At 33.1% G+C, this 27,944-nt stretch overlaps 1 protein-coding gene across 2 annotated transcripts; it reads left to right on the top strand.

Moving 5' to 3' along the window:
• The first annotated feature begins 399 nt into the window (after window positions 1-399).
• On the top strand, window positions 400-26,469 carry LOC140748159 (clavesin-1). Of its 2 annotated transcripts, none has more exons than XM_073080897.1 (6): window positions 400-541; window positions 5,774-6,016; window positions 14,934-15,090; window positions 16,772-16,914; window positions 24,527-24,688; window positions 25,475-26,469. In XM_073080897.1, exons 2-6 carry the CDS (start codon window positions 5,789-5,791, stop codon window positions 25,661-25,663), a joined length of 879 nt encoding a protein of 292 aa, XP_072936998.1. In that variant the 5' UTR covers window positions 400-541; window positions 5,774-5,788; the 3' UTR covers window positions 25,664-26,469. The 2 variants fall into 2 exon arrangements, with proteins under 2 accessions (XP_072936998.1, XP_072936999.1); XM_073080898.1 differs by lacking the exon at window positions 400-541 and adding an exon at window positions 1,495-1,552.
• The last annotated feature ends 1,475 nt before the right edge of the window (window positions 26,470-27,944 follow it).

The following is a 27,944-nucleotide window of genomic DNA, read 5'->3' as shown; positions in this document are numbered from 1 at the left end:
TGAATTTGGCAGAGGCACAATTTGTTTTGTAAGTATTTAGAATTTGTAGTGATTATGGGAAGGGTATATGATAGCATATAAGAATCCATTGTACCTACTAGGTAAAATTATAGGATCAATAGGTACCTTTCCTGTAACCTGTAAATTTGTGAAACGAACATACATATTTGTAGAGTATATTCGTTTTATTTCTATCTTTTTTTTAACTGACTCTACAAATTAAATTGAAAGAACTGTAAAATATTTATTTAAATCCATGTGGACTAACAAAAGGATTTTTCTGATATGGCTATTATCGATCGGGAAACGTCAGTTAAGTTAGGAGATTTCTTTATTTTATGTGTGAACGTTATCTGCATTTCCGCCCCTCTAGCGACCTTTTGTTGCGGAGGCTAGCCTGGCTCGCACAAAGCGTTATCACGTGTGTATATAACGCTGCGGCGGCTGCGCGCGCGCACACTCGCTCGTACCTTTCACGCTGCACGATCGATTTCCCGCCCTTCGTCGATTTCACCGGCGCGCGAGTTTCTGCGCGAGTGAGGTTAGTGCGCATTTCAGAATTGTTGTTGTTTTTCTTTTCATTATTTTAATTCTAAAATCGGTTCACTGTTTCACGTGCTGTGTTTTTTGTTTAAGTGCAATAAGAATAATAAGTGGCCCAAAAAAAACTTTGTTGATTTTACTAGTAATCATTTTCTTTGTTATTCTTTTAAATTTGTGTTAAATGGCAATCGAAAAATAGTATTTTTGTCTGTTAACTTACAGTGTTCTTAAAATCCCTTGTGACAGTGGTTAAGTGCCTAATTTGAGTAGCGGTCAAATAATAAATAAATAGCAACTGATTTCATTACACTTATAAACGGTTGCTACGTACAATATAAATTAAAACAAAGATAGCCCGGTACCGAATGTCAAAGATTGCGTCACAACTCACAGACGATAATATTTTTAAATCGGGAAATCGATAAAAGTGCAAGTCGGCTACTTAATTGGCACAAGTGTAATATAATCTAAGGCTCGTGTAGAGTTGAGTAAACTGATTTTTCCTATATACACTTTATTATTGCATATTCCATAACACAAACCATAACATATTTAAGTATTACAATGTATATTATTTTATTATGAAGAATGTGGTTACAAGGTTTTTATTTTTAATGTTAGAGGAAGGTTTCTCAAGTTTCTGTCCACAATCTCCACAACTAGAATCGGATTGGTTGCTTTAATGATTATTGGTAGTGGATATTTCTATCCCTAAGATTTATCCACAATAATCTAAAAATATTATAAATTATTATAATTATTATTATAAAATTTTTATGAAATATTCCGAGAAGTTAGTGGCTTCGTTTATCTTTTATTTATATTTAAATTAACCGCGGTAACAATGGTGGTACCTATATGTCATTTATGTTAATAAACAATATCTACCCTCTTTAAAGAATAACAAAATGGTATCAAAACTATTTTGACGTTTGGATAATGCAAAATGATCACATTGGATACCACAATAATAATAACAGAGTTAGTGTCTTTGGAGAGTTATAATGTAGTAAGTAATACTTATTGTCTAAATATTATGTTACCTATGTATATAATTATTAATATTAGTAAGGATTTAAAGTTTCTTAAATATTTCGAATCGAATGTTTATCCTATTGTGAAATTGAAGGTAGATTAATAATTTGGAAATGATAAATAAACCGATTTCAAATTGACAGTTAAAATAAAAAATGGTACATATTGAAATATTATATTCATATTATAGAAACAATATTATGGCATCAGCAAAAAATGTGTCTTGTTGTAATCGTTATAATGACAAACGTATGAGTAATTGTTTTTACCTAAATCATTTTAACTACTTAAAAGTATTGTGAAGTTGTGTGTAAGTAAGAGAAAGCTTATAGCTGATATGAATACAGTATTTATTCTTACAGATAACAAAATAATTATTTATTGTAGACTTAGATTGTGCAAGTCGTAAAATCATATTGATACAAATATACAAATAAGTAAACAAAATAATAATTTAAGTTTAATTATTTTAATCACAAAGTTAAGAATTAAAAGTTATTACATAAGCACATAAAATATACAAAGAAAGAATTTAGACTTCCAAAAGCAATAAATATTTTGTTGTGCATATAAAATGCAATAAATCTATTATGCTTTCGATACATTCATGCATATGCAGAGAATTTGAATTTTATCCGCAATCACACATTCAATGGATGGTTACCAAGCGTAATACATTAATAGTTTCCACGATATATTATATCGTGCATAACTCGGGATATATAAGATTAGATAGAAGTATTATATTTAATGATATCCAAAATCCGTGAGTTCTAATGGTATGTAGATACGTAAAGATTAATGGCCAGACGACCACTATAGTTTAAAGGTGGTAGATCTCTTAGTGGTTCGACTCCGGGGCACCACCGCCACACCTATTTCTGCCTAATAACAGCAGTGTTGTAAGGGTACTTTTTAGAGGCATTCCAGCTTATACCTCAGGTGCAGCGATGCATATATGTTCGACCTATGGTAGAACTCTGATTTTATCTGGGGTTGATTACAGATGTCTATGGGCGACACTAAGTACTTACCATCAGGTGGACTGCATGCTCCTCTGCTACTGTAGTTTTATAAAAAAATGCCTCCTCATTTCTATTCGACCTTGTTAGTCAAGTTAGGATTTATAGATATAAGTATTTGATGTAAATCCGATCCGCAGTATACATAGATTTTATTGATAAAGCCAGTTTTTAACGCTATTATATTTGCCTATGTAAATTAAACATGATTTATTTTGCATAATGAGAGGTGGGTACCACATATTTCTTCTTATTTCATATTTCATAAAAACCTACTAAAAACGTTTATGTCGTAATGTACGAGTAGGTAGGTATATACCACCGGAGTTTTCTTTGTCGTACTTAAAGCTTTATAATTGGTTTGAAATAAATTTTAATTAAAAATGAATTTGTTCTGAGCTGCAAAATGAAATAAAATTATCAGTGACTTAGTACTCTAAATAAGAAACTAGTCAAGTGTAGCGAAAGTCAATAAGTGTTTGAAATTATAAAGTTGCGAGCGGTATTTCTCCCGACGTTTTATAATTGGACCGAGAGGACATAAGTTACTTAAACACGCATAAAATTAGATTTGTAGGACATAAAAACTGAAAAACGTAAAATTAAAAGAAAGGCTACAAAATCGCGCTTAAAAGCTAGTTAAAGTACTAGTTAAAGTACTATAAAGCTGTTTTAGGATTAAAATATGTTACACGTCACAAGCATTTCTTATTAATTATTGGTTAAAAAGAACAAATTGCATACAGCTGAACACAATAGCTTTTCCTTTCTTCTGCCCCTTTCTTTCTTCTTCTCGATGCTAAAGCACTAGCTGATCCTAAACGCTTTGTACTTAGTTACATGTTCACTCTTAACACAACATATACCTAAAATACTATCTTAAGACAACACATACATAAAATATGGATTGCGAGACGAGCGAGATTCTTTGTAGGACAACTGTTTGCATATTGGATCGAGGGAAAGAGTTGGGTTCATAAAAATGCCACCTGACACACTTACATGAACAGCCGCTAGGACTTCAGTTGTTATTGTAAAATTTTCCGTGTCACCTCCATTGATAACTAGACCCACTCGTATCTGTTCCTGGGTACGTAAGGTCGTATACACTACTGACCTACTGTATCTCAGTTGTCCTTAATATATCGAGTGAATAATTACTTGAATACGTTAATGATTAATTTCATCGTTGATATACTTTAACAGAGATAGTCTAGTTGTATGAGGCCCTATGGTTCCCCTTCATCCTATTACTGGAGTTTCAAGGTTCAAATATGTTTTTTCGAAGTTCGAAAGTGCATAAGTATTTTCCGCATTTTACTAAAGTGCAGTGGGCTGGCATGTCTATGTCCTTATCTTTAATTACGATATGAGAATTGACGATACTTAGAGTACAAAATGGTATCAGCAGCCTGTGGTGATATTTGATTACAATATCGAAGTCTATGATCATCACAGATAATCAAGGATTTTAATGGTAAACGATTTTTTCAAATCTGTCCAGTAGTTTCGGAGCCTATTCAATACAAACATACACTCAAATCCCCCTATAATATTAGAATAGACAATATAGATATAGAAAACTATAAAAAGAAAAAATACTTAAAAGCTTATAAATTGCCTAATTCTGTCTCGATTACACATTGAGAGGTCGTTTACTGATAGGTAAGGACTAGTAGTATTCAAAATAGAGAGCGCCGTGCAAGGAATACCCGATGTGACCTTGTGTTGCGGTGTCGTGTCGTGGTGTCGTTTGCGAGATCGATGTCGATGATAGTCACTGTAAGCGATGAAAGATAATTCGGTTGCGTACAGGATGAAGTGGTTATTAAGGGAACTTTACTCTTTAGTCTTAAATGTACTCTGATTGTCCCTGTAGTTCCGGGACCAGAATAGGGCTACGGTATCCTCTGCCTGTCGTAAGAGGCGACTAAAAGGGTTGCGGACGGCAAGAGTGGGAGCTCAAACCGCCCGGCCAGCGACCCCGGGAAGGGCGGCGGTATGTGTGGTCGCATACCGTCGTGCACACCAGACGGTGTGGTGAGCATCAAGCTCACCTGGGCGGAGCCCGACGGGGCACAGCGCTAAGAGGACTCCGGTTGCGTTCCGTTGGAGATCCCGGAGTCCTCTACGCAGCGCCGAGGACGGCCACCGGGGGGGTTTTAGTGCGGTAAGAGTCCCACATAACCCCGTGTCACTCCCACGGCACCGGGTACCTTTTGAAGGTTTCCCCCTCGTTAACAAAAAAAAAAGGTTTTAACTGTGGCATAATCATTACACCTAGGTACATTATATTTGGATAGCACCAGCATTGTAGCTAGTTTCAAGGGCATAGTATGATCCGTATGATAGACTGCATTATGTGAAGCGTTTCAAGTCATCAAGATATTTTTCGTTTAATAAGTAGATTTAAATTTTCACGCAACCGCCATTGTCTTCATGTGTAGTAGGTACCTACCTATATGGGGCATAGTAATTGACCATTTAAAATCAATTCGGTTTTATTTATTTCTTATTAATCCTTTTCATTATTAAATTATATATATTATTACTTAATAATTATCATCATCATCATCCAATTACTGTCCCACTGCTGGGTACGGGTCTCCTCTCATAATGAGAAGGATTTAGGTCATAATCCACCGCGCTGTCCAAAGGCGTATTGCTAGACTTCACATACCTTTGAGATATTTTTTTATAAATCTCTCAAATATGCAGGTTTCCTCACGATGTTTTCCTTCACCGTTTAGCAAGTGATAATGAATTTCTAATACGCACATAACTTTGAAAAATCTTACTTTAAAATATGTGTAACTAATTTCATAACAATTCTATCTATTATTCACGTGTTCAAATTCTTCTCAAATCTTCATTTATACACCATTTTCACTTTTTATTCTTGACTAAAAACAATAATTAAATAGTTAACATAACCCACAATATATAGATACAATTAACTATTAAGTAAATACTTTTCCAATTATTTAGTTAAGACGTAGAAATAACGTGAATTATCTTTGTTTATTATTCATTGTTTCAGCGGTTACCTACTCAGTATAATTAGGCGTTCGTATTTTGTAATTGTAACAAAGAACTGAACGACACAAAAGCAACAACACTTGGCTGCATTAACATATTGTATCTTTTTATTCATTTTCCCTGTTTGTTTACAGATTACGTGAACAAAGATGAGTTCGAGCGACTTCAGGATCGAACGGGGTGTGGAGTTGTTACCGGAGACAAAGGCGTTAGCCGAGAAAGAACTTCGAGAGACACCGGAGAGAGTTCGAGAAGCTTTAGAGAGGCTAAGAGAACTTATGAAGGAAAACAAAGACTTGTACTACGGCGATGATGATGAACTACTCACAATCTTCTTGCGGCCTTGCAAGTGGTACCCTGAGAGCGCTATGGCCCTGGTAAGTTCCCTTTGTTCTCCTTTGTTTCAGAAACAAAAATGTAGAGTATCTTTATATTTTATACCTGTACGTGATCACATCAAAGTATCCTTAAAAATAAAGAAATAAATAATGAATATACTTTGAACGATATCGGTTTTTAGCTCATTTATCTGTCAAAAGGTAGGTCTGTATGTGTTTAGAATTAAAATATTTCGAATAAATAAGTTAGTTTTACGAGGCATACGTAATAGATGATCATTGTCATATTGTTTGCCACCAATGGAAATAGGACTACAGTCTTTTTAAAGACAGATTTCACTCTTTGGTTAATTAACTACTTATGGTCCTACATGATGAAGATTACAGATATTTCAGATTCTTAAATAGAAAATGACAGTAAAAGCCCAGTGTTTTGCGAATCCGGCCTCGCAATCTGAGGGTACGAGGTTTGAATCTCAGACCTTAGATTATTCTAAGTTATGTGCATATGATGATAAAATTCTTACTTATTTTAACGGTAAAAAAATATCGTAAGCTTGCTTGAAAGTTTTATAAAAAATCTTAAAATTGTTAAGTCTCCGTGTGTTGGACTATGACCATTCCCACTTTAAGGGACTTTTACCCAATAGTGGGCTTGTAATGAGTAAAAGGCAAACCCGAAAAAGTGAAACCTAGGCAAATATAAAGTATTTATTGATAAATTTAATAGCAATTAACAATAAGTGTCTATTCCGTTATCTCGCCAGTCAGCAATCGCAGTGGCAAACACTTGCGCAACTCAAAGCACTGTATAATGATGTTTAAGCAATATATAATAACAATTAGGAGAAGCGATTGCGTTTCGTATCGTTAGATAATCCTATTATTATGGGACTAATAGCTTTGCCCGCGCCTTCGTTCGCGTACACTTAGGGTTATTTTGGCTAAATTTTCAAAAAAAGTTGAAACAGTTGTTTATTTATTTATTTTTTAATAGTTGCACCAACGAAGTAATCACTGACAAATCTAATGTACAATTTATATGTATATAAGCAGTAAGTGCAGAGTTAGATAATTCCCATCGTATATTTTGTATCTAAAATGTAAAATACATAAATGTAAAACGAGATAGTCTAAGAGAGATCGGTCTAAGGTAGATACAGTATATTTTCGATGGTGCGTACTTACTTATTAGTGACTCGTACTTGCACCGGATTTGAAATTTTCTCTTGAAGTACCCAGCTTACTAGTTATTGGTAATCAGCACGAGATAGGTACAAATCACAGGCTTTAAGGTTTAAAACTGTGTTGCTATGACGGAAAACTTAGTTGCAAATCTAAGAGTCTTGGTAAAAATATTTAAGAGAGCATAGTAATGAGTGTTTCCATACATACACATAATTCTGTGTGCTAAATATGTAGTATATGTACATATACATACTTATGTAAAAATTCCTGTATAAATATTATTTATACAGGAACCTTACTGTATAAATAATATTATCCTTTGATCTGTGGTAACAAAGAAATAAATTGTTATCTACATAATGGCCTACTTATGTGTGACAGTGTGATCTACTTAACACATAATTTAAATAGTAGTTTTGAGTTAAGACTATTTTAATTAATGATTTTCTGCGACTCACTGTCATACAGGTTATCCTAGTACGGTCTTCAGACTCTTACAAAACATTAATGTAACCTAGAACCATAGATTAGTAAAGATACTTCGCCGCCTTGAAATTGAATGAAGCCACAAACGGCTTATTTAAGAAGTTCTTTTTTTGAATTATTGACAAATAAAAACATTTTTAGAGAAAATTTACGAATAAATAACTAATACTGCGTAATTTACGTAATAAATAAATAAATATTTCAAATATTTTAGGGACATTTTAACACGGAGACGTGGCAAAACTTTTTTACGCAACTATTTCAATTCTCAAAACTGGGTACATTTTCTTGTTAGGAGTGAGTAATTTTTATTAATCTATGCCTAGAACCTGAGCTTTGTAAAGAGATAAATAAAGATAAAGATATATTTATTGCTCTACGACTATCTAAACCCACTTTAACACGCCAAATTTCTTAGTATGCATAAAAATAGTAATTATAGACACTAAATGAGTCCACATGCGAAAAGAAACTAGGTATTTACTTACTCAGAGCCCAAAGGTCAATAACCAACCTTACAGATGTCGATTGTTTGTTAATCTTTATTATTGACATGACCGATAGCGAATTGCTATCTGAGTGAAGAATTACTGTACCTAAACTGATCGCTTACGTTCTCGTAATTAAATGTAATAATAACCTTTTATTTTTAATTCTTTTATCTATTTGCAGCTAAATCGTATTTTATTAACATGACCTACAATGATGAGTAACTAACTAGCTTTCTTGCGCGGCTTTGCTTACGTGGTACCTTTTCTTTGTGGCCCAAGGGAAATCTTCATAAGGAAGCTTTTCATTCCAAAGGTAGGTTATTTGATGCTACCTATGCTATGATTGGTATGGAGATTTTTACCCTGTTAAACGTCCTCGGTGGCCGTTCTTGGCGCTATGTGGAGGTTTCCGGGATCTCCTACGTAATACAACTGGAGTCCTCCGAGCGTGGTGACTCTATTTGTCTCTACATTCTTTCGACCGTATGCTGTCCTACACACCATGCTTCCCAGGGTTTCTCGGCTTTGTTTGGTTTTGGCATTGAATATGTTTAGGAAAAAATTGTTCTGAGATTACAAAAAGGCAAATAAGTTTTTAAAATGTCAAAATCATATTTGTTTCTGTAATACCTATTCTTATTTAGATATGTGACGCTTTGCTAGATAAGACTCTCCCTTAAAATTGAGAAAGACAAAGCATACTCCACCACGGATACCACGGTGCTTCGCTTTCGAGTGGCTGGTCCCTATCCGATGTTTCCACACCGCTCCTAAAGCCTCCGGGCAAGTATTGAAGACTATCTAATGATTTTATAAACGGGGACAAATTGCTTGACGTGTCGTGCGAAGCATCAAAGTGCGCATAAAGTTTACCTATTAGCGGTATAACATCTAACTTCCGACCGAAGCACGTTGCATAATCGGTCACTCTCGGTTACATGTAAAGCTGTGAGCACTTAAAACATACGTGCTACTTATTCTAACATATCCCTTATTTTAAGCTAATCTCCACTCCCTCTAAATTAAGACAACTATAATTAAAATATGTTAAATCATATAATGATATTTAAATACTTATAGTAAGTACCTGTTCGTATGACAATTAAACGATGATAGATTGAATCGAACGTAAATGATCGCGAAACAAAAGAAATATATTCCCACGAAAATTCAGGAAAGATTTATAAGAAGTGTGAGTAAAACTCCATGGTAAAACTAATTTTATTAAAAACTTGCAGCTAGCGACGACGAAAATATTTGTATTTTTTTAATATAATTTTTAAAAGTAGTTATAATGTGTGTTACAATATATTCCATGCCCGTTTGTTTGTTGCATAACGATCTTATTATAAATAAGCTTAATGTTGGACGTTAGGAAATACGAGATAGGCTAATGGGACAATGTCAAAGTTCGTTGCATATCGCCACAGATAACGTATCATCTAAGCGTGACATCAGCGGACGTGAATAACATTTGAACTTTATCCCTTTTCTTGTTTGCGCTATCGCCCGTATAAAGGATATTACGATACACCTATTTCCTAGTACAAAGTAATTATGGCTTATTTCAACTAAAATATATTAAAAAAATACTTTGAATCGTCCATTGCGTCATTGAAACTAAGACCTGGTAAGTCGGCTTAAAGGTATAATGTTCAGTTCATTTTTATTGTATTTATCAGGCGATAAATCGATCAATTGGTTTAAATTATAGATATTGTCTTTGAATTCACTAAATAAAAAAGTTTAACCAATTCAATAAACAATATGTGGACATATATCTTATGTAATTAAGTTTCGATAAAATTAATTATTATACTTAAATGATTCCCCAACCCCCTAATGCTTAAAGTAATTCACAATTTTTATGACCTCTCTCACCAATCAAAACAGATGTATAACCCAATAGTAGAATATAAAAAAATAAGTGGATCGAGCGGGATTATCGGAATTTTTCTCATTAATGAAGCTCACAAGCGAAATTACATAATTATATTATAAATAAAGGGAAGATTTTAGTCGCAGTGTACCCATTCCCGTTCCTACGACGCACTAATTAACCCGATATTGAAACCAACACCAACCCCACAGAGAAACAATAAAAATTTAAGTAAAAAAAACGTATGATTTATTTCGAATAAATAAAACAAAATCGTCGTAAAAAGAAAGGGTTAAAGTCAACATTTAACATCAACACATTGACGAAAGTTACGGTCATTGGTAAACCGCATCGCGACCCGCGACGCACCTGTTTGCATAATTAATGTAGCGTCTAATAAGCGGCATTTGTTGTATCACGGAAAATTTGCAATACTGTACCGATTCGCATTATAAAATGTTGGAGAAAACAACTTCTCAAGGTCTCATTGCTGTCCCGGCATTGATTTATAGGGACGGCCTTAGATATACACGTGTAATTTTTACATTTGTTTGTTGTGCGACTAGGTTTACTCTAGCTTTATTTTGTTTGACGACCCGAGTGGCAGAGCAGTCACCATACCGGTCTGACGCGAAAAGAGTTCCGGGTTGGATCCCCGGCCAGACAGGTATATGAGTGATGAATTTAGATACCTTTTCTGGGTCTGGGTGTTTGTGTATTCGTCTTCGTGTGTGTCCACGACACCCACGAAACAGGAAATCCTAGTGTGGGGCTGTGAGTGTAGAAAGCGTTTAGGCGTTTTAGATTTAAATCTAAGTATTTAACAACTTATTATGGAAATTAATTGAATTTATATTTCAAACTACTTACGAGATAAAATAATCGCAAGAACAAAAGGCAAACCGAACGCGTTGTATAACGTGCTCTATAATATTTTCCTGCTTTTCTAAAATGTATTTACTAATATTATATGATAAGATAATTACTTTCCACTTAAAACACACTTTATATTATAAATATGAAAATAGAGATAAAAAATAAAAATCAAAACGTTTCTACTCATATTACTATCAAAAAAGTACAGCTTTTAAATCGCACCCTTAAAGTCAAAAGTTTAAACAGGTTTATATAAAGTTAATCGTCAAAGTATTTTATCCTTAATTGATGACGATTATTAATAAATTAATTACTGTAATAGCGTAGCATTTGCCCAATAGTGATATGATGTTTTACACACACAAATGTTAGACCTTGTACTTTATACTGAAAAATGATTAATTCTAATTACAGAATGTTAACAAATACGCGATATGCTTGTTAATAGGTTTTATTAATATCTTAGTACATAATGTTATCTGTTAGTGGAGTTATCTTGTTTTGATAACAGTTGACCGACGTTTGCCTGATAAGGGTCGGGATCCGGTATCCGGGCAAACAACATTAGAAATGGATCTGTCAATAACTTGAGTGTAGAACAATGGAAACGCCATCTAAAGTACTTTTCATGTTACCCCCAAATCTAAATCTCTTTATACCGTTTTACGATCTTTACAAATACTTTTTTGATTAACTTAGTTCTTGGAATAGCGCCAGTATCATAATAATACATCATTTCTTATTATAGCGTTCGAAATTTGACTATTATTGCCTAGATAAATTTGAAATTTTGAACTTTAGTAGGCATAAAATGGTTAAGATTGATTATCACTAAGGGGCGTTGACAAACACAGTTCAACGAAGTTCGGTTCAAATTATGCCTAGTGATGTGACAAAAACAAATGTCAATCCTTATCTTGTTATTATTCTATAATAAATCTTTTCAAGTGTACCGTATGAAAGTATATTTTTGATATTGATGCAATGATAATACTGTCCAATTGTATAGAAATGCATTGATTCATAAACAAAGTGATAAGAAACTGATAAAGAGATGCTGGTGATAGAAACAGTTCTAGAATGTTAGTAAACAGAAGAGAATATTCTCTTCTGTATTACTAATGTATTACAGCAGTAATACAGAAGTTTAATCAGAATAGATACTTACATTTTTATTTGATTAGTAAGTATCTATTCTGATTAAACTGCCACTTAATCAAAGCTCATGTTTTACCGTTATAAAACTTGTAGTACTGGAGCTCTAGTAAACGAAATAGGTAATAAAGGAAGCTTTAATTATAAAAATAACTTGTAGTTTCTTTAAATTTTGTAGTTACTTTGCAGGATTGTTTTGCATTAAGTATTTAGTTACTTTACTTTAGTCACGGCATTAGTCATTTTGCACTCATATGGAATATCAAACACACCTAGGTTGTTGCAAACTTTGTAAACTATTGTTCATGATAAAGAAAAAACCTCAACGTAAAAAAAATGAAAACTTTTTGGAATACTTAAACTTAAACTTCATCTTGCAGCGGGAATTTGAAGTAATTGTTAACAAAACCTAAGATCAAGTGTTGCTCTCAGCGATACAGAGTTGCCAACACTATTAAATTTAATAACAAAATTAGGATTAGGCAAGCCGTTCTCGGTCTGCTAGAACATGGGTGAGTGTACGTGCTCGACTGTATATTTGCAACCAGTCGTTAACCCGCACTCTGTTACTTGTGCAATCACTAATTCATGCCGCGCCGTTTGAATACGGCAAACGTAATGTAATTATACAACAAACCAGCCTCTAATGAAGGTCAAGATTTTACGTTTTAACGTAATATCTTTGTTCGTAATAAGAGTAAGTCTGTTTGAATATTTTTAAGCAATTGTAGCTTCACGAAATGTGCTTATTAACTGGTTATTATTTGCTCTCTCTCTGCGCGTATAAGCGTTGGTCCTGTTGGGCTCTTGTCTCTCAAACTGAGAGTTGTATAGGTCAAGTGTCCTCAATTAGTAGACATACTAAGACAAGCTTAAAGATCCTATATTTCCTATATCCTATATTTTGTAGTGTATCATTCATCTTGATAATTTTTGTAAAAGTATTTTATATATTTGTACCGCTGATATTTCGGGAAAGGAAAATCTGTACTGAATAACTTGCTTTTAATTATGTACTGCCCTATTTAATTTTTTTTAACGATTTTCCGTTTACTTAATGCCTATGTTTTGCAAAAACACGATCTTCGATGCGATGTATTAATGCGCAAACATCGTGCCAACTATTTTGAAGTTTAGCGGTTTTTATTTAACCGGCGATGTCCTTCAATTGTTCACCTCACTTAGCTGACGATCACAGACTATAAATCAACCGGAAATAATGCCATTTACATGACAGACAAACTCCGTTTACCTAAGTTGCCCTTTGTGCTTCGTGCCATAAATTACTCACAATACTTTTCATGATAGTATTGTTAGTCAGATTCCACATTATCGAAAGCAGCATGGAAATGATGTCTATTATGTTTTGTCGGCAAATGTAAACTGCTCTTATGTTATGATAACAATTTATGATTGCGCGATGAAACGGAAATCGTTTTTATTCATACAATTTTCTTAAACATACGGTGCGGTTAATTTAACTTAATCTTTTCGAGATCAATAATCCATTAGTATCCCACCGCTAAGCACAGGTTCTCAAAGTGTCTATAGTTTTGAATTAGGTACAGTAGCTGGTACTGGTACAGTACTGGTAGCTAAGCACGAATTAGTAGACTTTTAACGCATTGAGTTTTTTTTTAAAGATCTCTTAGGCATGTAGTTTCTTACGATGATTTCTGTGATCATTGAAGCATGCGATAATCAATTTCTAGTACGCACATATCTTTGAAAAATCAGAGGTGCTGGTATTTGAACCCCTGATTCCCGGCGTGAGAGGCCTGAGTTCATAAAACTAGGGTATACATAAAATTACTGCTTGTCATATTATTTTGAGTGCTATACTTTCAATGAGAAATATATCCTATGTAGGTAAAGTTTGGTAACACAGCAAAACACAGCGGTGTCGTAATTTCGCTAAAGGATGCAATTTTGATTGTAATCATGTAGCAATCAGATCTTAGAGACATGCGAATGAAATAGATAAAATATGTGAAGGTCTTAAAAAATGTTTGAAGATGTTTTAGCGTGTTATTGTTTGGTACTTTAGTGTAATAAAATAGTACCTTGCGAGGGTCATAGTACGACCTCATTTTGCGGTTTGTAGTGTGTAGATTAATGTTGCAATGTTAAGAGCCACCAAATATTTTAACTTATAATTGGGTAGTTAATGGTCAGCATTTGGAATTTCTTTATAACATATTCGTCTGGGCAGGTAATGATTACTTACTTACATTAACTAGATTGTATAATGATCATCATCATCATCATCAACAACCCAATAATGTCCCACTGCTGGGCACGGGTCTCCTCTCATGATGAGAAGGATTAGGCCATAGTCCACCGCGCTGGCCAAGTGCGTATTGGTAGACTTTACATACCTTTGAGATTTTTTTTTATAAATCTCTCAGGTATGCAGGTTTTCTCACGATGTTTTCCTTCACCGTTTAGCAAGTGATAATTAATTTCTAATACGCACACAATTTTTGAAAAATCAGAGGTGCGTGGCTGGGATTTGAACCTCGGACCCCTCGATCGAGAGGCCGAGTTTCTTAACCACTAGGCCATCATTGCTATACTATATAATGAGAGCTAATACAAAAACTATCCACCTTTAAAATTGTATCAAGAGAAGCTACGAGTACATATACATTTATAAATTTTAATTTTACGTTTCTTTGTGAAGTAAGGGTGTATTTCGCATACGTACCTATCTTTCAAGGCGGTATTCAGTTTCATATCTACACTAATTATCAGGTGTTAATCATTGCTATTGTAGCTACTAAAGAATTCATAATATGTTTTAGTAGATTACAGTTCCTCTTCCGTTCATTTCCTTGTTAAAAAATAATATTTATTTATAAATAACGTGTTTTGTCAATAGATGCGACGCATAGCTGAGTTCCGACGTGACAATGCATCACTTCTGGATAACCTGCTTCCTGAACATGAGAAGGTGGCTTTCATGGATCACAAAGTGGTCAATGTACTAAAGGGCCGTGACCATAAGGGCAGAAGAGTGCTAATCGTCAGTGTTGGAGGTAAGCAGTCATAGCTTTTTCAGTTTTTTTTAAGCTTTCATTATATGATTTAAGAGACGTACTTAATTTTTATTGGTGTTTTATAGTAGGGAACTTGGTGTTTGTGGATTGAAGTAGCTGCATTATAATCATAATGAAAAAATAAAGAACATATATACGTAAATAATTATTTAATATAGCGTGTATAATCAAATATAGGAAAGTATAAAAATATTTCAATAAAATTGGAGTATCGAGTTTGACGAATCATGCTGGCTCTATCACCTTTCAAACATTATATTTATAGCATACCAACATATGTCTTAGAAATTATTATTTTATTACGCAAATATATCACTAAGTAATGTTTAATACGATCAAAATTAAATGTCTCAGGTTAAGCAAGTTTATTAACAAAAAATGCTTTGATTGTTGTTGCGAAAAGCCCTTCTCAATTCAAGTGTAATTTAAACCTCCAGTTGGTATTGCAATGACTTAAATTACGATATACCTTTAAATTGCCTATATAGACCTCCTTTTATATATCTTTACATGCCATATACTTTGCTGCTATTTTCATATTTTATAGTTATTAATAATGGATCTTTCCATTTTTTTTCTGTAAGAGATCAAATCACAAAGATCAAAATTTCATTTTTTCGTATTAAGAAATTGTTAAACGTAAATCTTTGGTAAGCAATAGATAGATTGATTATTAATAATCAAAGTTTAGAATATATTACACTTAAGAGGTATTTAATAAGAAATACGAATATATAATTTAATACAACATATATTTATTTATGCGTGGCTAAATAACTGTATAAAATACAGAATGCAATAATGCACATACTGTAGCAAATATCGCAACGTACATGTTTACTTCTCGGAACAATCTCAGATAGACTTTAAGGAAACAAATATTGCGATTCTCTTATCACTAGGTTTTAATCTTTAGAAAACATGAAGAAAATAAGATAATGGGTAATCTGGTATAAAATGAATCATAATGAAATCAAGCAAAAACGTTGTATGCACATCTTTTAAATAAGGCGTTTTAATTTGTCTATTTCTGGCTTATATCAACTTATCCTCACAATCTGAGATCGACTTCAGATAGTAGTTTAATCCTATCTAGGGATAATCAAGCATTCCACATTCTATTAAAAATAGTGCTATTTTAAAATAATACATTATAGTGTAATATTATTAATAATTTAAATTTTATTTATGGACATTATTGTGTAAGATGAAGTTTGTGTTACCCCTTTAGTTTGTGTTGGTAATTATTAAAACAATCGAAAAATGAAACAATTGGAACCACATTGGTCTAATGTCACTTGTAGTTGGGCTGACAAAAATAATGTGCGTGGGAACGTTGTTACGCATGATTCTATCGGTCCCTTTGAAAGGTGGTTGACTCCCAAATCAGATCTATTGAATGGCATCCTTATCACAACTCCTAACCACATAACCACTGTATTTGCACTTAACCTTTTATATAAATAGGGGTTTTTATTATTCGCTTTATTATATACTTTATATCTTTGCGCATTTTATCAATTCGGCCGGTATATATATATTTCTTTTTATTTTGTATTACATCTCCGATACACCTTTTTAATATGAATATACGTGTAAATCCTCACCAATTATCAATAACATGATTTCACAATTTTTAGAACCAATAATAATGTTAAAGGTACATGGGACCCCAAGAAAGTGAACGCGGACCAGTTGTTCAGGCTGTTCTACTTGATCCACGAGGCCGCGATGCTGGAGCCGGAGTCCCAGGTCCGCGGCACCGTCGTCCTGATGGACTTCCACAACATGGGATGGTCCCAGGTCAGTAATATCAATTTTTATGAACGTTAATTATAATAATAATGATTATTTGCTAAATAAGGTAAAATGGGTGATAAGACAAAGTATAGTATTCTCTTATTTTGCCTTTAAGGCGTGCAAATATACAGCCAGGTAAGACAAAATGGTTTCCAAAGTATTTTATAATATTAAGTAACAAATTAATACAAGTTAATTTACAAACTAACTTCCATTTAATTCAAATTTAAATATCATTTATTCAAATTTGATTCATATACTCGTAGAACTCATTTGAACGTCAACAAGCTTCGGAAGGTGTTTCGCTATGGAGAAGAAGCGGCGAAAGATAGAAATTTATCTACTCGTAACTGGGCTATGCGGATAGTTCAATGAGTCGAGAAATACTTTAACTTGCATAACGTCTAATTGTGGCTACCGATTGCAACGGCTATATTATATAACTATAATAAAACCCAATTTTATGTAGATTTCTGTGAAATATTCTTAAATTAAGCGTAATTATAGTAAAAGTATACTAATGCTGAGACATAGTGGGATTGTAATAGTATCCGTTATAACTGCCGACCTGTTTAATTGAAATAGAGGTTAGGTATGATGAGCAGCAACCTTGGGCGCTAGCAGTAGCCGTTGATGCCCCTGGTCGGAAAAGTACTCGTACTTAGGCGAAGAAAAGTCTAAGATGAGTATTTAATAGCGAAAAAAAAGGCCGTCAGGATCAAACAATCAGTGAAATGTGTATGTATCCACATACGTAATATTATGCCAATGAAAAAAAAGCTTGCCAAGAACAAACAAGAATTACGTATTCGTCAGCGATAAATAGGTTTGCACCCCCTGAAAATAATCCTGGCGGCGCCCATGGCAGCAGCAATTAGGTCGAATCGGCTGTATATATTACGCAATAAAAAATAATTAAATATGTATTATTAACCAAGTACATTTAATGTTCTATCGACCAAGGCCCAAGGATCATTAAACTTTGAAGTATTTGGAATGCGTGATCAATTTCTTAACAAGGACCACAACTCAGCATTACCTTATAAGTATTTGCGTTTGGCGAGACATGTGTATGATATGACACTGACTTGAAGGAGACATATACATATTACATACATTATGTGTATATATTACCAAAGGGTCTGATTATCTTCTTCGAAGCCGTATGCACAACTTACTAAACCTATTATGAAACTCGAGCTCTATAATTATGTCAAGGAGCATTTTGTTGATGATACTGAACCCTAACCCTTTAGAGATTTAGAAATCAAAACAAAAACGTAGCCGAACTTTTTGGTTAGAGATTTCAGTAAAGTAATCCAAAACATAGATTACAATGTTGATTTTTCAAATCATGATCATAGTTATTACTGTTATTAGTTATACGTATATAAGTTTCTTACTTATACCAAAATTAATATTCAAGACATAACAAATTAGAGATGTTTACATCGATATTTACACCATACATTTAAAAAATAAGTAAAAATGCATGAAACATAACAATGGACAATATAATGAAAAAAAAAATTAATAACAAAATATTATTATTGGACTAGAAATAAAAATCTTGAGCAATTCGGAATAAATTTGTTCTAGTTTTAATACAAAGAAATAAACGTCTTTGACCCTTTATTCATTGTTTTTAACACAATTATTTGAGAGCAAATCACGCTCCTAATTATTATTTTAGTACACTTCCAATCTTTCATTCTTTGTTTACTGAATGTATGTTACTCTAATTGGACGCGTGATAAGTAAAAAATAAACAAATATGTAGGATAATTGTATTTGTAACTGTAAATTACTGAAAATTAATGTAGCTCTTGATTCCACGTGGTTGAATATACTACGTAAAGATAATTAAAGATGTGCGTCGGCGCAATTTATGCATGTATTTGTACTATGCTTATTTGTATTATGCTTGAGTTTGTGTGCGTAAATACAAGGAATCATTTGGGAGAAGCGATTTTTGCTGACTAATTTGAATTTGCATTTTTATCAACGCTTGCCTGACCCAGCGTGACAATTTTAGGCATAATGTAGTCTGTTACTGTAAGCACTGATTTCTTTATGCGTTATATTATTTATTTTATATTATATTTATATTATTAATATCAAAGACAATAATTTTACGACAATAGGCAATTAGTGCTAGGTTTAAAACTTTTACAGGAATCGAACTGATGTAGAGACATTATTTCTAGTTCGAAAGAATCAAATAAACTCAATGTTTTATAGATTTAGCGATCATAACATGATCTTTATCTATTGAAGTAACTGTTATAATACAACATACTGGTTAATATCACTGTATTGATTACTTTCACTTTGATCGTACACAACATGAAAGCTAAATCGATAGCCAATGTGTCAATATAAATACCGTTTCCGCACATTATGTATCTTTTGTAAATTTTCTATTTACAACTATAAAACATTTGTAAACGTACAATTAATAATATTAACTTAATATCGAGCTACTGCTATAAAATAATCTCAAAAGAAATCGTACATAGAAAATTATACAATGAAACAATAAAGATGGTTATTTGCATCTCAACAAATTAGGCATTTTTTGTTTAATAATAGTATTTTTCATTTTCATTTTTGTTTTGACACCATAATTAGTAAGAAAGACTATAATAATGAATGTGGGAAAATATCTAATTGCAATTTTAAATTAAGAATAGACTTTGATAAATTGTCATTATATAGCGTTAATTATAATATGTCAAGATGATCCGCATGACACAATAGATTAATATTTATGTGTTTTGAAACCTTAGAAGGTTTTACAGCGAGCAAGGCACTATATAATAATAATAATACACCTTTTGTTATTAAAGTTTATGCGTTGAACGTATGATTATTTTGCCTAAAGAATAAAAACATTCTTTGTTATAACAAATGCATATGCCACTGTACTTTGGACAATGATTCACAAGTCCCTATAGTACCTATTTAGGTAGTACAAAGTGTAGTAATGTACACAGACATTTGTATAAAAACGTACAAAGTCTGCTCTTTCCATTGTCTCATTTTATCAACGTTTTGTGCGTCGTTACAAAATATAACGCTGTTTTAAACAAACCATCCATTTGCTATCAATTGAGCGACAGGTTCTAAGGTTATTATTTTGTTGCTGAAACTACTGACAAGTTGCGTAAGCCGCTGCCGTTCGGGCGTCCAAACTGTTGTTGACCGGCTGATGAACGGAACACGTTTATTTTTATTAAAAACATCTTAGAACGTCGATTGTCTACACGTCTGTATAGATACATAAGCTACTAAATAGTCATACATTTTTGATAGTCGCGTGAACCAATACTTTATTACTAACGAGCATTATTAAAAATCAATCTATCCATTGTTATAATTACCAAAGATCGACAATAAAATTACTTCACACTAGAAATTGTCAAAATTTGGATAGATAGAGTATTAATAAACGATAAACTACCAATTACTCAAGCGATCGTAGCCAATAGCCGGTCTGCTAGTATTAACACATAAGTAACGCGTGTTTTGTAATTCATTCTATGATCCTACCAGGATCTCTGATAATGAATAACCTTGCCTTATCGACGCATTGTTCTTTGGTATTAAATAGCTATTAAAATTGTTAAGATAAGAGCGTATCTCTACAATTGGGTGAAATTGTTGCATAATTTATATGAAGTATTCATTCCATATTTTTTTGTGTTTACGCAACATACACGCATATTTCTATATTTCAATATATTGTAGGTACATAAGTAGGTCCCTAGTAAGTGCCTGTTGATTTTTAATCACGGCATTTTTTACCATAATTCATGTTATATCGTTATATAATATAATATAGTTGAACTTTTATGTATTAAAAAGATATTAATTATAATAAAATTATCTGAGCCACCATGTCCATAATTAACCTTTCTGTCATTATTCTATCACATTAATATAACTACAAAATATACTAGACATGTGCCGTAGTACAGTGTACATGTTCAATGCTCACGTAAATTTTATTCAATACTTGATTTCTAAATAAGTGATTTCCTTCCTTTTGTGTACGGAAGCTCACTTCCTATAAAATAGTTGAGTCGATTGTACCATAGCATTCGAATAATGACCTTTGAGGTCAAGCACGTCTGTTAGATCGCAAACGAACTTGATCGAAATAGAATTGACGAAAATTTACGAATTTATATGCAGCTCACGTACCCGTCATTGTTATTGAGCATTATCGATATAATTACATCGATTGTTTCTAGTTCCTTGTTTTCGTTTCAAGTATTTTCTAAACAAACAAAGAATTTTCTGAAAGAACTTATCATAATCGATTTATGCGTTGAAATGGCAGGAAAACGCAGAGCTCAGGGTTTCAGCTCAAGGGGCATCACGTACGAGGTTGTACTCGTACATCCGATTACTTATTCCGGAGAAGTATAACTCGATTAATTGTTTATAGGATACATCTCTTGAATCCCTTTCGCTTCTGACATCATTAGATGTGTTATAGCAACAAGGTTAGAGCAAATTATTTACTAGTGCAGATCATACGAGTAGAATATAATATGTAAGGAACTCCTAAAATCAATTGACGATTTCTTTCGTACCCTTCAATTTAGACCACAATAACCCAAATACTGCTGGAATATGTTTAACAGTTATGCCATTGCAGTTGACCGACCTATAAAATTTATCGACCATAAAACGTTTTTATTTAAATTTTTGGAAAAAATATTTAAATGGTAGTAAAACGGAAAAAATGCGTATTTAAAGGAATTAGATAAGTAGAGACTTTTTGGGATTGTTTTGTTATTATTTTAAGTAAATGTTAAGATTTTCAACATATAGTCCATATATGGAATATCAATATTTTAATCAAACATCCGTTCTTTGTCCGCCGCGTGAAAGGAAGTGGGTTTTCCTTGCCGGGTAAGGACGACGACAAACGGATAAACACTGTTGTCGGGCAAATACTTTATCTTATACCCATACTCATAATTAGCATATTATATAGAGGTAATGCATATGCAACCTATTTGTATTTGTACTACTCGTATGACGCTATGTATGTATGTATTATTGCGTGTCTAAAAAAATTGTTTAAGTACCTGAATATAGGGATGTACTCTGTAATTATTTCTGGGACAAAAATTCCTTTTTTTAAATATGTTTGTTGAACTAATTTCTATAGAATGTATATGCGTTAACTTTCTTTGACGTGGAAAATAGAATTAATGCTATTTAATCCACGCTACCTAATATATTACACCTGACTAATGGAGAATACAGTTTTTCTTTTCCGAATATTCAATAATTCATTGCTCGCACTAATTTCGCTCACACAAACTCATTTTATTTAAAATATTATAAATAAAACATCATATAGTAGGTACATTTATCTTTTTTCTCAGTCGATCTTTGGTATTGACATTTGTGGTGCGCCACAATTGGGTCTTGTTACTTATCTCTTACATCGTTATGAACATCTACCACATTTACAATCGTTATTAGGCATAATAACATTATGCTTAAAGAATAAACATCAATTCTTTACGATTTTATTTTGTTTAAAAAATATACATATTTGGTTGAATAAACTACAAATATTTTAATTAAATGTTACAAACTAAGCAATTTTATATATAAAATTCTCGTGTCGCTGTTAGTTACCGTACGCGTCCGAAACGGCTTTACTGATTTTCACCAAATTTTATATGCATGTTCAGTAGGTTTGAGAATCGGCTACTATCTGTTTTTCGTACTCCTAAGTGATAAGGGTTTTTACCTTTTTATTTTTGGTATTGACATTTGTGGTGCGCCACAATTGGGTCTTGTTACTTATCTCTTACATCGTCCGCTGAACATCTACCATCGTTACACTTACAATCGTTATTAGGCATAACATTATGCTTAAAGAAAAAAACGTCAATTCTTTACGATTTTATTTTGTTTAAAAAATATACATATTTGTTTGAATAAACTACAAATATTTAATTAAATGTTACAACCTAAGCAATCTTATGTATAAAATTCTCGTGTCGCAATGTTAGTTACCGTACGCGTCCGAAACGGCTTTACCGATTTTCACCAAATTTTATATGCATGTTCAGTAGGTTTGAGATTCGGCTACTATCTATTTTTCATACTCCTAAGTGATAAGGGTTTTTTACCCTTAACATTTTTTATTTATATGGCAGCACAACGTTTGTTGGGTCAGCTAGTAATAGTATAAACAGGTACTTGTCTATAACGCTACAATAGGAAGTAATTCGAAACTTCTGCAACAATAAACATACGCTTAATATTATTAGTAAAACACAATTTTCTATATATGTGTGTGTATAAAAGTGTATAGTATTTTCAATGAGTGTACAGCGGCGCGCGAATGTCACACACATCAATATAAACAAATCAAGCCACTCGTGCGTGTTGTTTGTTTCGTCATGTGGAATCTATTTGTATTATATTATCTTTCATTAACCTATTACTGTTCCCCTATTCGGCACTAGTCCTTTCACAGAGAGAGTGAGAAGGGAATAACACTGAAAAAGTAAGCGTTAGTAAATAATACACATTTTGAAGAACATTATGAAAAGTCTTCAGACTTCAATTTGTCCGGATTCGAAAATTTATAAGCGTACTCAAGGGCGCTATCTCATAGAAAACATTTGCTTGTAATGTAATAAAATACTAATAATGTAATGTAATAATCTACTATGTAATAATAATTTAATGTAATGTAATAATCTACGATTCGATTTTGGGCATTACGATACAATACTGGCTCTCTAACTAATGAGTATTCGCTTGTAATATAATAATTGAATTCTCTCTCTTCACTGCAATGTTACAAATAGTATCTACTACTGGTTCTATCTATCTATTACTGGTTCTATAATGCTCTGTTCTCCTCACTAATTTTATGTTCAATTCGAACTGTGACGTTACAGGCATTTTTTTTAAGTGAATGAACGCCTTACCGGAATCATCATAATCTGGACATACCATGGATGGCAAAAATATTTACTTATTATTGTTAACGCAAAAACAATAACATTATTATTACTCAGAGCTAAAGTGGTCGCTATGCTGTTTATCAACGTAAATATCCTGTATACGGAACACTGATATTGAAATAGGTACATTCAGAGATACTCATATTAATTATATTATTTATCATAAGTAACAAGCTTTAGCTAAGATTAATACAGCCACGATAAACAAGTGATTAGTAAAATAGCAATATTGTAAATCTTCCACAATTACTTACTTTTGAAGAACATTGGTTATTATAATATTAAAATAAAAAGTACCTATACCTATATATGCAAGAAAAATTAACCATCGAACTCGATTCGAGATGAAGACAAAAATAAACAAATTTAGAATACATAATTACTTCTTGAAGTGTTTCTACATTTTGTAAATTCGGAATAATTTACTAGGGCTGGAATAACTCCTGAATCACGAAGAACTTAAGATAATTGATTAATGAAATTAAATACGTCACACCGAACACTACACACCTACAACAGCATATATAATTCGATGAAACCAGAATGGATCACGTAATAAGTCAACGCTTATTTTCATTTTTAACATATCACGTTTCTTCTTCTAGACGATGGGTCTCACGCCAGCGTTCTCGAAGCGGCTCCTAACGTTCATCCAGGACGCCATGCCGCTCCGGCTAAAAGAGGTGCACTTCGTCAAGCAGCCCATGGTCTTCAATGTCGTGTGGAACATGTTCAAGCCTTTCATCAGGGAGAAACTTAAGACCAGGGTATGTTATGTAAACTTTTCGGTGCTCTCCTAAAAATCTTATTATACTAGGTCTTATATATAATATAGAAGCAGCAGAAATCTGCATTCAACCGCAAACAAGACCAGGTTCCCATCGACCAAAGATCCGCCACTACTCCTGAGGACTAAGTTGGCCTTGGAAATCTACGTCTCCCTTACCCTTCAAATCATAACACGACAACTCTGCTGTTAATAGGAAAACATAGATGTGGCGGTGGTGCCGCCGGAGTTGAATCACAGAGGAGTTCTACCACTAGAGCATGTAATATGCAAAAACAGCGCAATGTTTGTTATATGCAATAACCTAAGCCATTATTAAGTTGTATAACAGAACTGTCGAAAGAATTCTGAGCATGATAGAGCCACGGTAAACTGAAGACCTCTTTTTATATAAGACTATTAACGTTGATTGTAACTATGAAACTGAAATGATGATGATGAACATTATAATGAATATTAAACAAACAACAGAAAAAAATAATTGTGCGTATGTTGTTAAAGGAAGTAAACTTGCTGGTGGTATCAGACATAAGTTACTGTTATCGAATAATTTCTCTATCAAGCAAATAGTATCACAATCCAATAAATTTCCAGAGATTATGCATATTTTATCAAGTGTATTATCTTTGTCGTATGAATAATTTCCATTAACTAAATATGTAATTCATTTACCAACCGAATAAGAGAGATTTTTGTAATACAATCCATTTTTATCTATCTTCAATTCGTCACACGCATTACATAAAACATTATTTCTATATTTCAGATCTTCTTCCACGGTTCGAAGATGTCGTCACTCCACAAGCACCTGGAGCCGAGCCACCTGCCCGCTGACTACGGCGGCGAGCTGGACGCCATCAACTACTCCGGTGCTGATTGGTACCCGGTCATCAATGACATCCTCCCACACATCCACAACTGGAACAGCTACGGCTTCGTCAAGAAGGAGACATAGACCCATCGTACAGGGACGCTTTCAATTTAAGACTCTTTGAGTCGGATTGCACGATTGTCGTGCTGTACGGGCGATTATATCTTCCAATACGAAATGACTTGATGCATTCATCTCTCCGTGCACATAGTAGGCTGTCACAGCAATGTGATTACCACGTACCTTGTTTTTTTAATGAAAAACAACGACAGCAGTACGACAACCGTCCGCCTGCCATGCGGTAGCCATCCGACTCGAACAGTGTAGTTTGAAAGCGCCTTTAGACTAGTCTTAATAATGTTTCCTTTACGCAAGTATCTTCGTGTTATGCGATGTCGCATTTATCTCTATTTAAATAACTTATATTAATCGAAGTCCAAAGAAACAGTGCTCATCGTGATATCTATATGAAAGTGTATTACTGACGTCAGTTTATGCAACCTAGTAAATACTTGCGCAATGGAAATGTAGCTTGGAGATTAATGTACAATTTCCAATTTAGTATTAGGAATGGTAGTAAAACTTTGATCTTACATATTTGGGTCCATGCATATTAGCCGTTAGTTCTGAACTATAATTCCTTGACATAATTTTATGAACAGCGTACGACACGTTATTAGTTAATTTTTATTAGTTTTATACAATCTTTTTCTATTAAATATGTACAATAAATGCATTATTTACACAAATAATTAATAAAATTTTATGAAATCTGGTATACTTACAGTCGACGTGTCGAGAACTATTCACGGATTTACTGGTTAAATGTAATCGATTACTAACTATAAGAAACAACTTTATTTGTTAAAGTAATCATTTGTTTTTGTTATTTTACGCAGTGGATATCTACCAGTTTATTATTACATTATGACAAATCAGTTAACTTGCGAAGTTCCTTGCTTCGGACTCTAACTAAGTACCTATTTCCGACATATGAATTTTATTGGTGGTATGTTATAATCAAGTTATTTAAGGTGGAGTAGAAATAGTTATAGCAAACGGCTTGAAGATATTTTTGTAGTACGAATGAATTAGATTTGTGCGAATGTGAGCGTACTTCATGACATGTCTTGTACTAGCATATAGTAAATTAAAAGAAATCTATTCATATTATATTTATTCAGGAAGTTTGATACGTTAAAGACAATATCAGAAATTACGTTTGGATATCGAGGCTGTGAATGCGATAGTGCTGTCACTTTATAACATCATAGATTAGTAAAGATTACTCACTCCTAACAAGAAAATGTACCCAGTTTTGAGAACTGAAATAGTTGCGTAAAAAAGTTTTGCCACGTCTCCGTGCTAAAATGTCCTTAAAATATTTGAAATAAGTATTTATTTATTACGTAAATTACGCAGTATTAGTTATTTATTCGTAAATGTTCTCTAAAAATGTTTTTATTTGTCACGAATTCAAAAAAGAACTAACTGAAATAAACCGTTTGTGGCTTCATTCAATTTCAAGGCGGCGAAGTATCTTTACTAATCTATGTATAACATATTCACTTCTAGAGTAAGATTAGGTAAAACTTGCGTCACATTAGCGAACGATCTTCGAACCAATTTTGGTTCTTGTTGCGTGTTACATAACTGGTACAAATGCTGATGATTCCGCAACAAACCGCTCGAATAATGTGGCGATAGGGGGCATGACATAATTTAAGTTTAGTACATAATATGGACCAATAAGACAATGCCAAAGTTACGAATGATGTAAGGGACCAATGCGGCAACTAAAAAGGCTAAAGTTAAAATAATATAAATGGTATTTTACGGTATAATAAGACTTCAAATTTACATTTGTCTAGCGTACGTGTTCGCCAAAAGTGAAGAGACACCTTACGCGACGCATAAGGTGCGCTACGCATTTATATTATGCAATTTATCGCACATATATTAATAAATTAGCAGTGGATTAATGGCATGTTTATTTGCCCTTTTACAACATATAAAATCTCAAAGCAGCTACGTTTGCGGTGCGTACACTTTCGACGAACCTCTATGCTAGCAACCGATGCAAAATCGCTCTTATATAGTTCAAAGTGTTTTATGTTAATTTTGTTATTGTGTGCTCGTTTTGTGGTAACTTTCTGAAATGTATTAAAATTGTTTAAACGATGAAGAAAATTGCAAAATTAGTTGGTTAATAATATTAAGTCTTATGAAATGTACAAATTTAATTTTAAAGGAAGTGGGGGCGGAACACTTTATTACCGCACAATACAACATGGTTTATAAGTAGGAAGTGCATCCCATGGAGCCGGTTGCATAAAGAGAATTATAAAACTAATTTATATGCAAC

This window comes from Epargyreus clarus, unplaced genomic scaffold (assembly GCF_041222505.1).
Source record: "Epargyreus clarus isolate Ecla_fem2 unplaced genomic scaffold, WU_Ecla_fem_2.2 ptg000015l, whole genome shotgun sequence".
NCBI lineage: Eukaryota > Metazoa > Arthropoda > Insecta > Lepidoptera > Hesperiidae > Epargyreus > Epargyreus clarus.
Note: the sequence above shows the minus strand (reverse complement) of the source record. Positions and strands in the feature narration are given on the sequence as shown.

What these genes read in the sequence shown, in the direction of transcription:
- LOC140748159 (XM_073080897.1), top strand. Translation starts at nt 5,789, where the DNA reads ATGAGTTCGAGCGACTTCAGGATCGAACGGGGTGTGGAGTTGTTACCG. An exon ending in CTGAGAGCGCTATGGCCCTG is followed by an intron (nt 6,017 to 14,933) that starts GTAAGTTCCCTT and finishes TTTTGTCAATAG; the next exon opens with ATGCGACGCATAGCTGAGTT. An exon ending in GCTAATCGTCAGTGTTGGAG is followed by an intron (nt 15,091 to 16,771) that starts GTAAGCAGTCAT and finishes ATAATGTTAAAG; the next exon opens with GTACATGGGACCCCAAGAAA.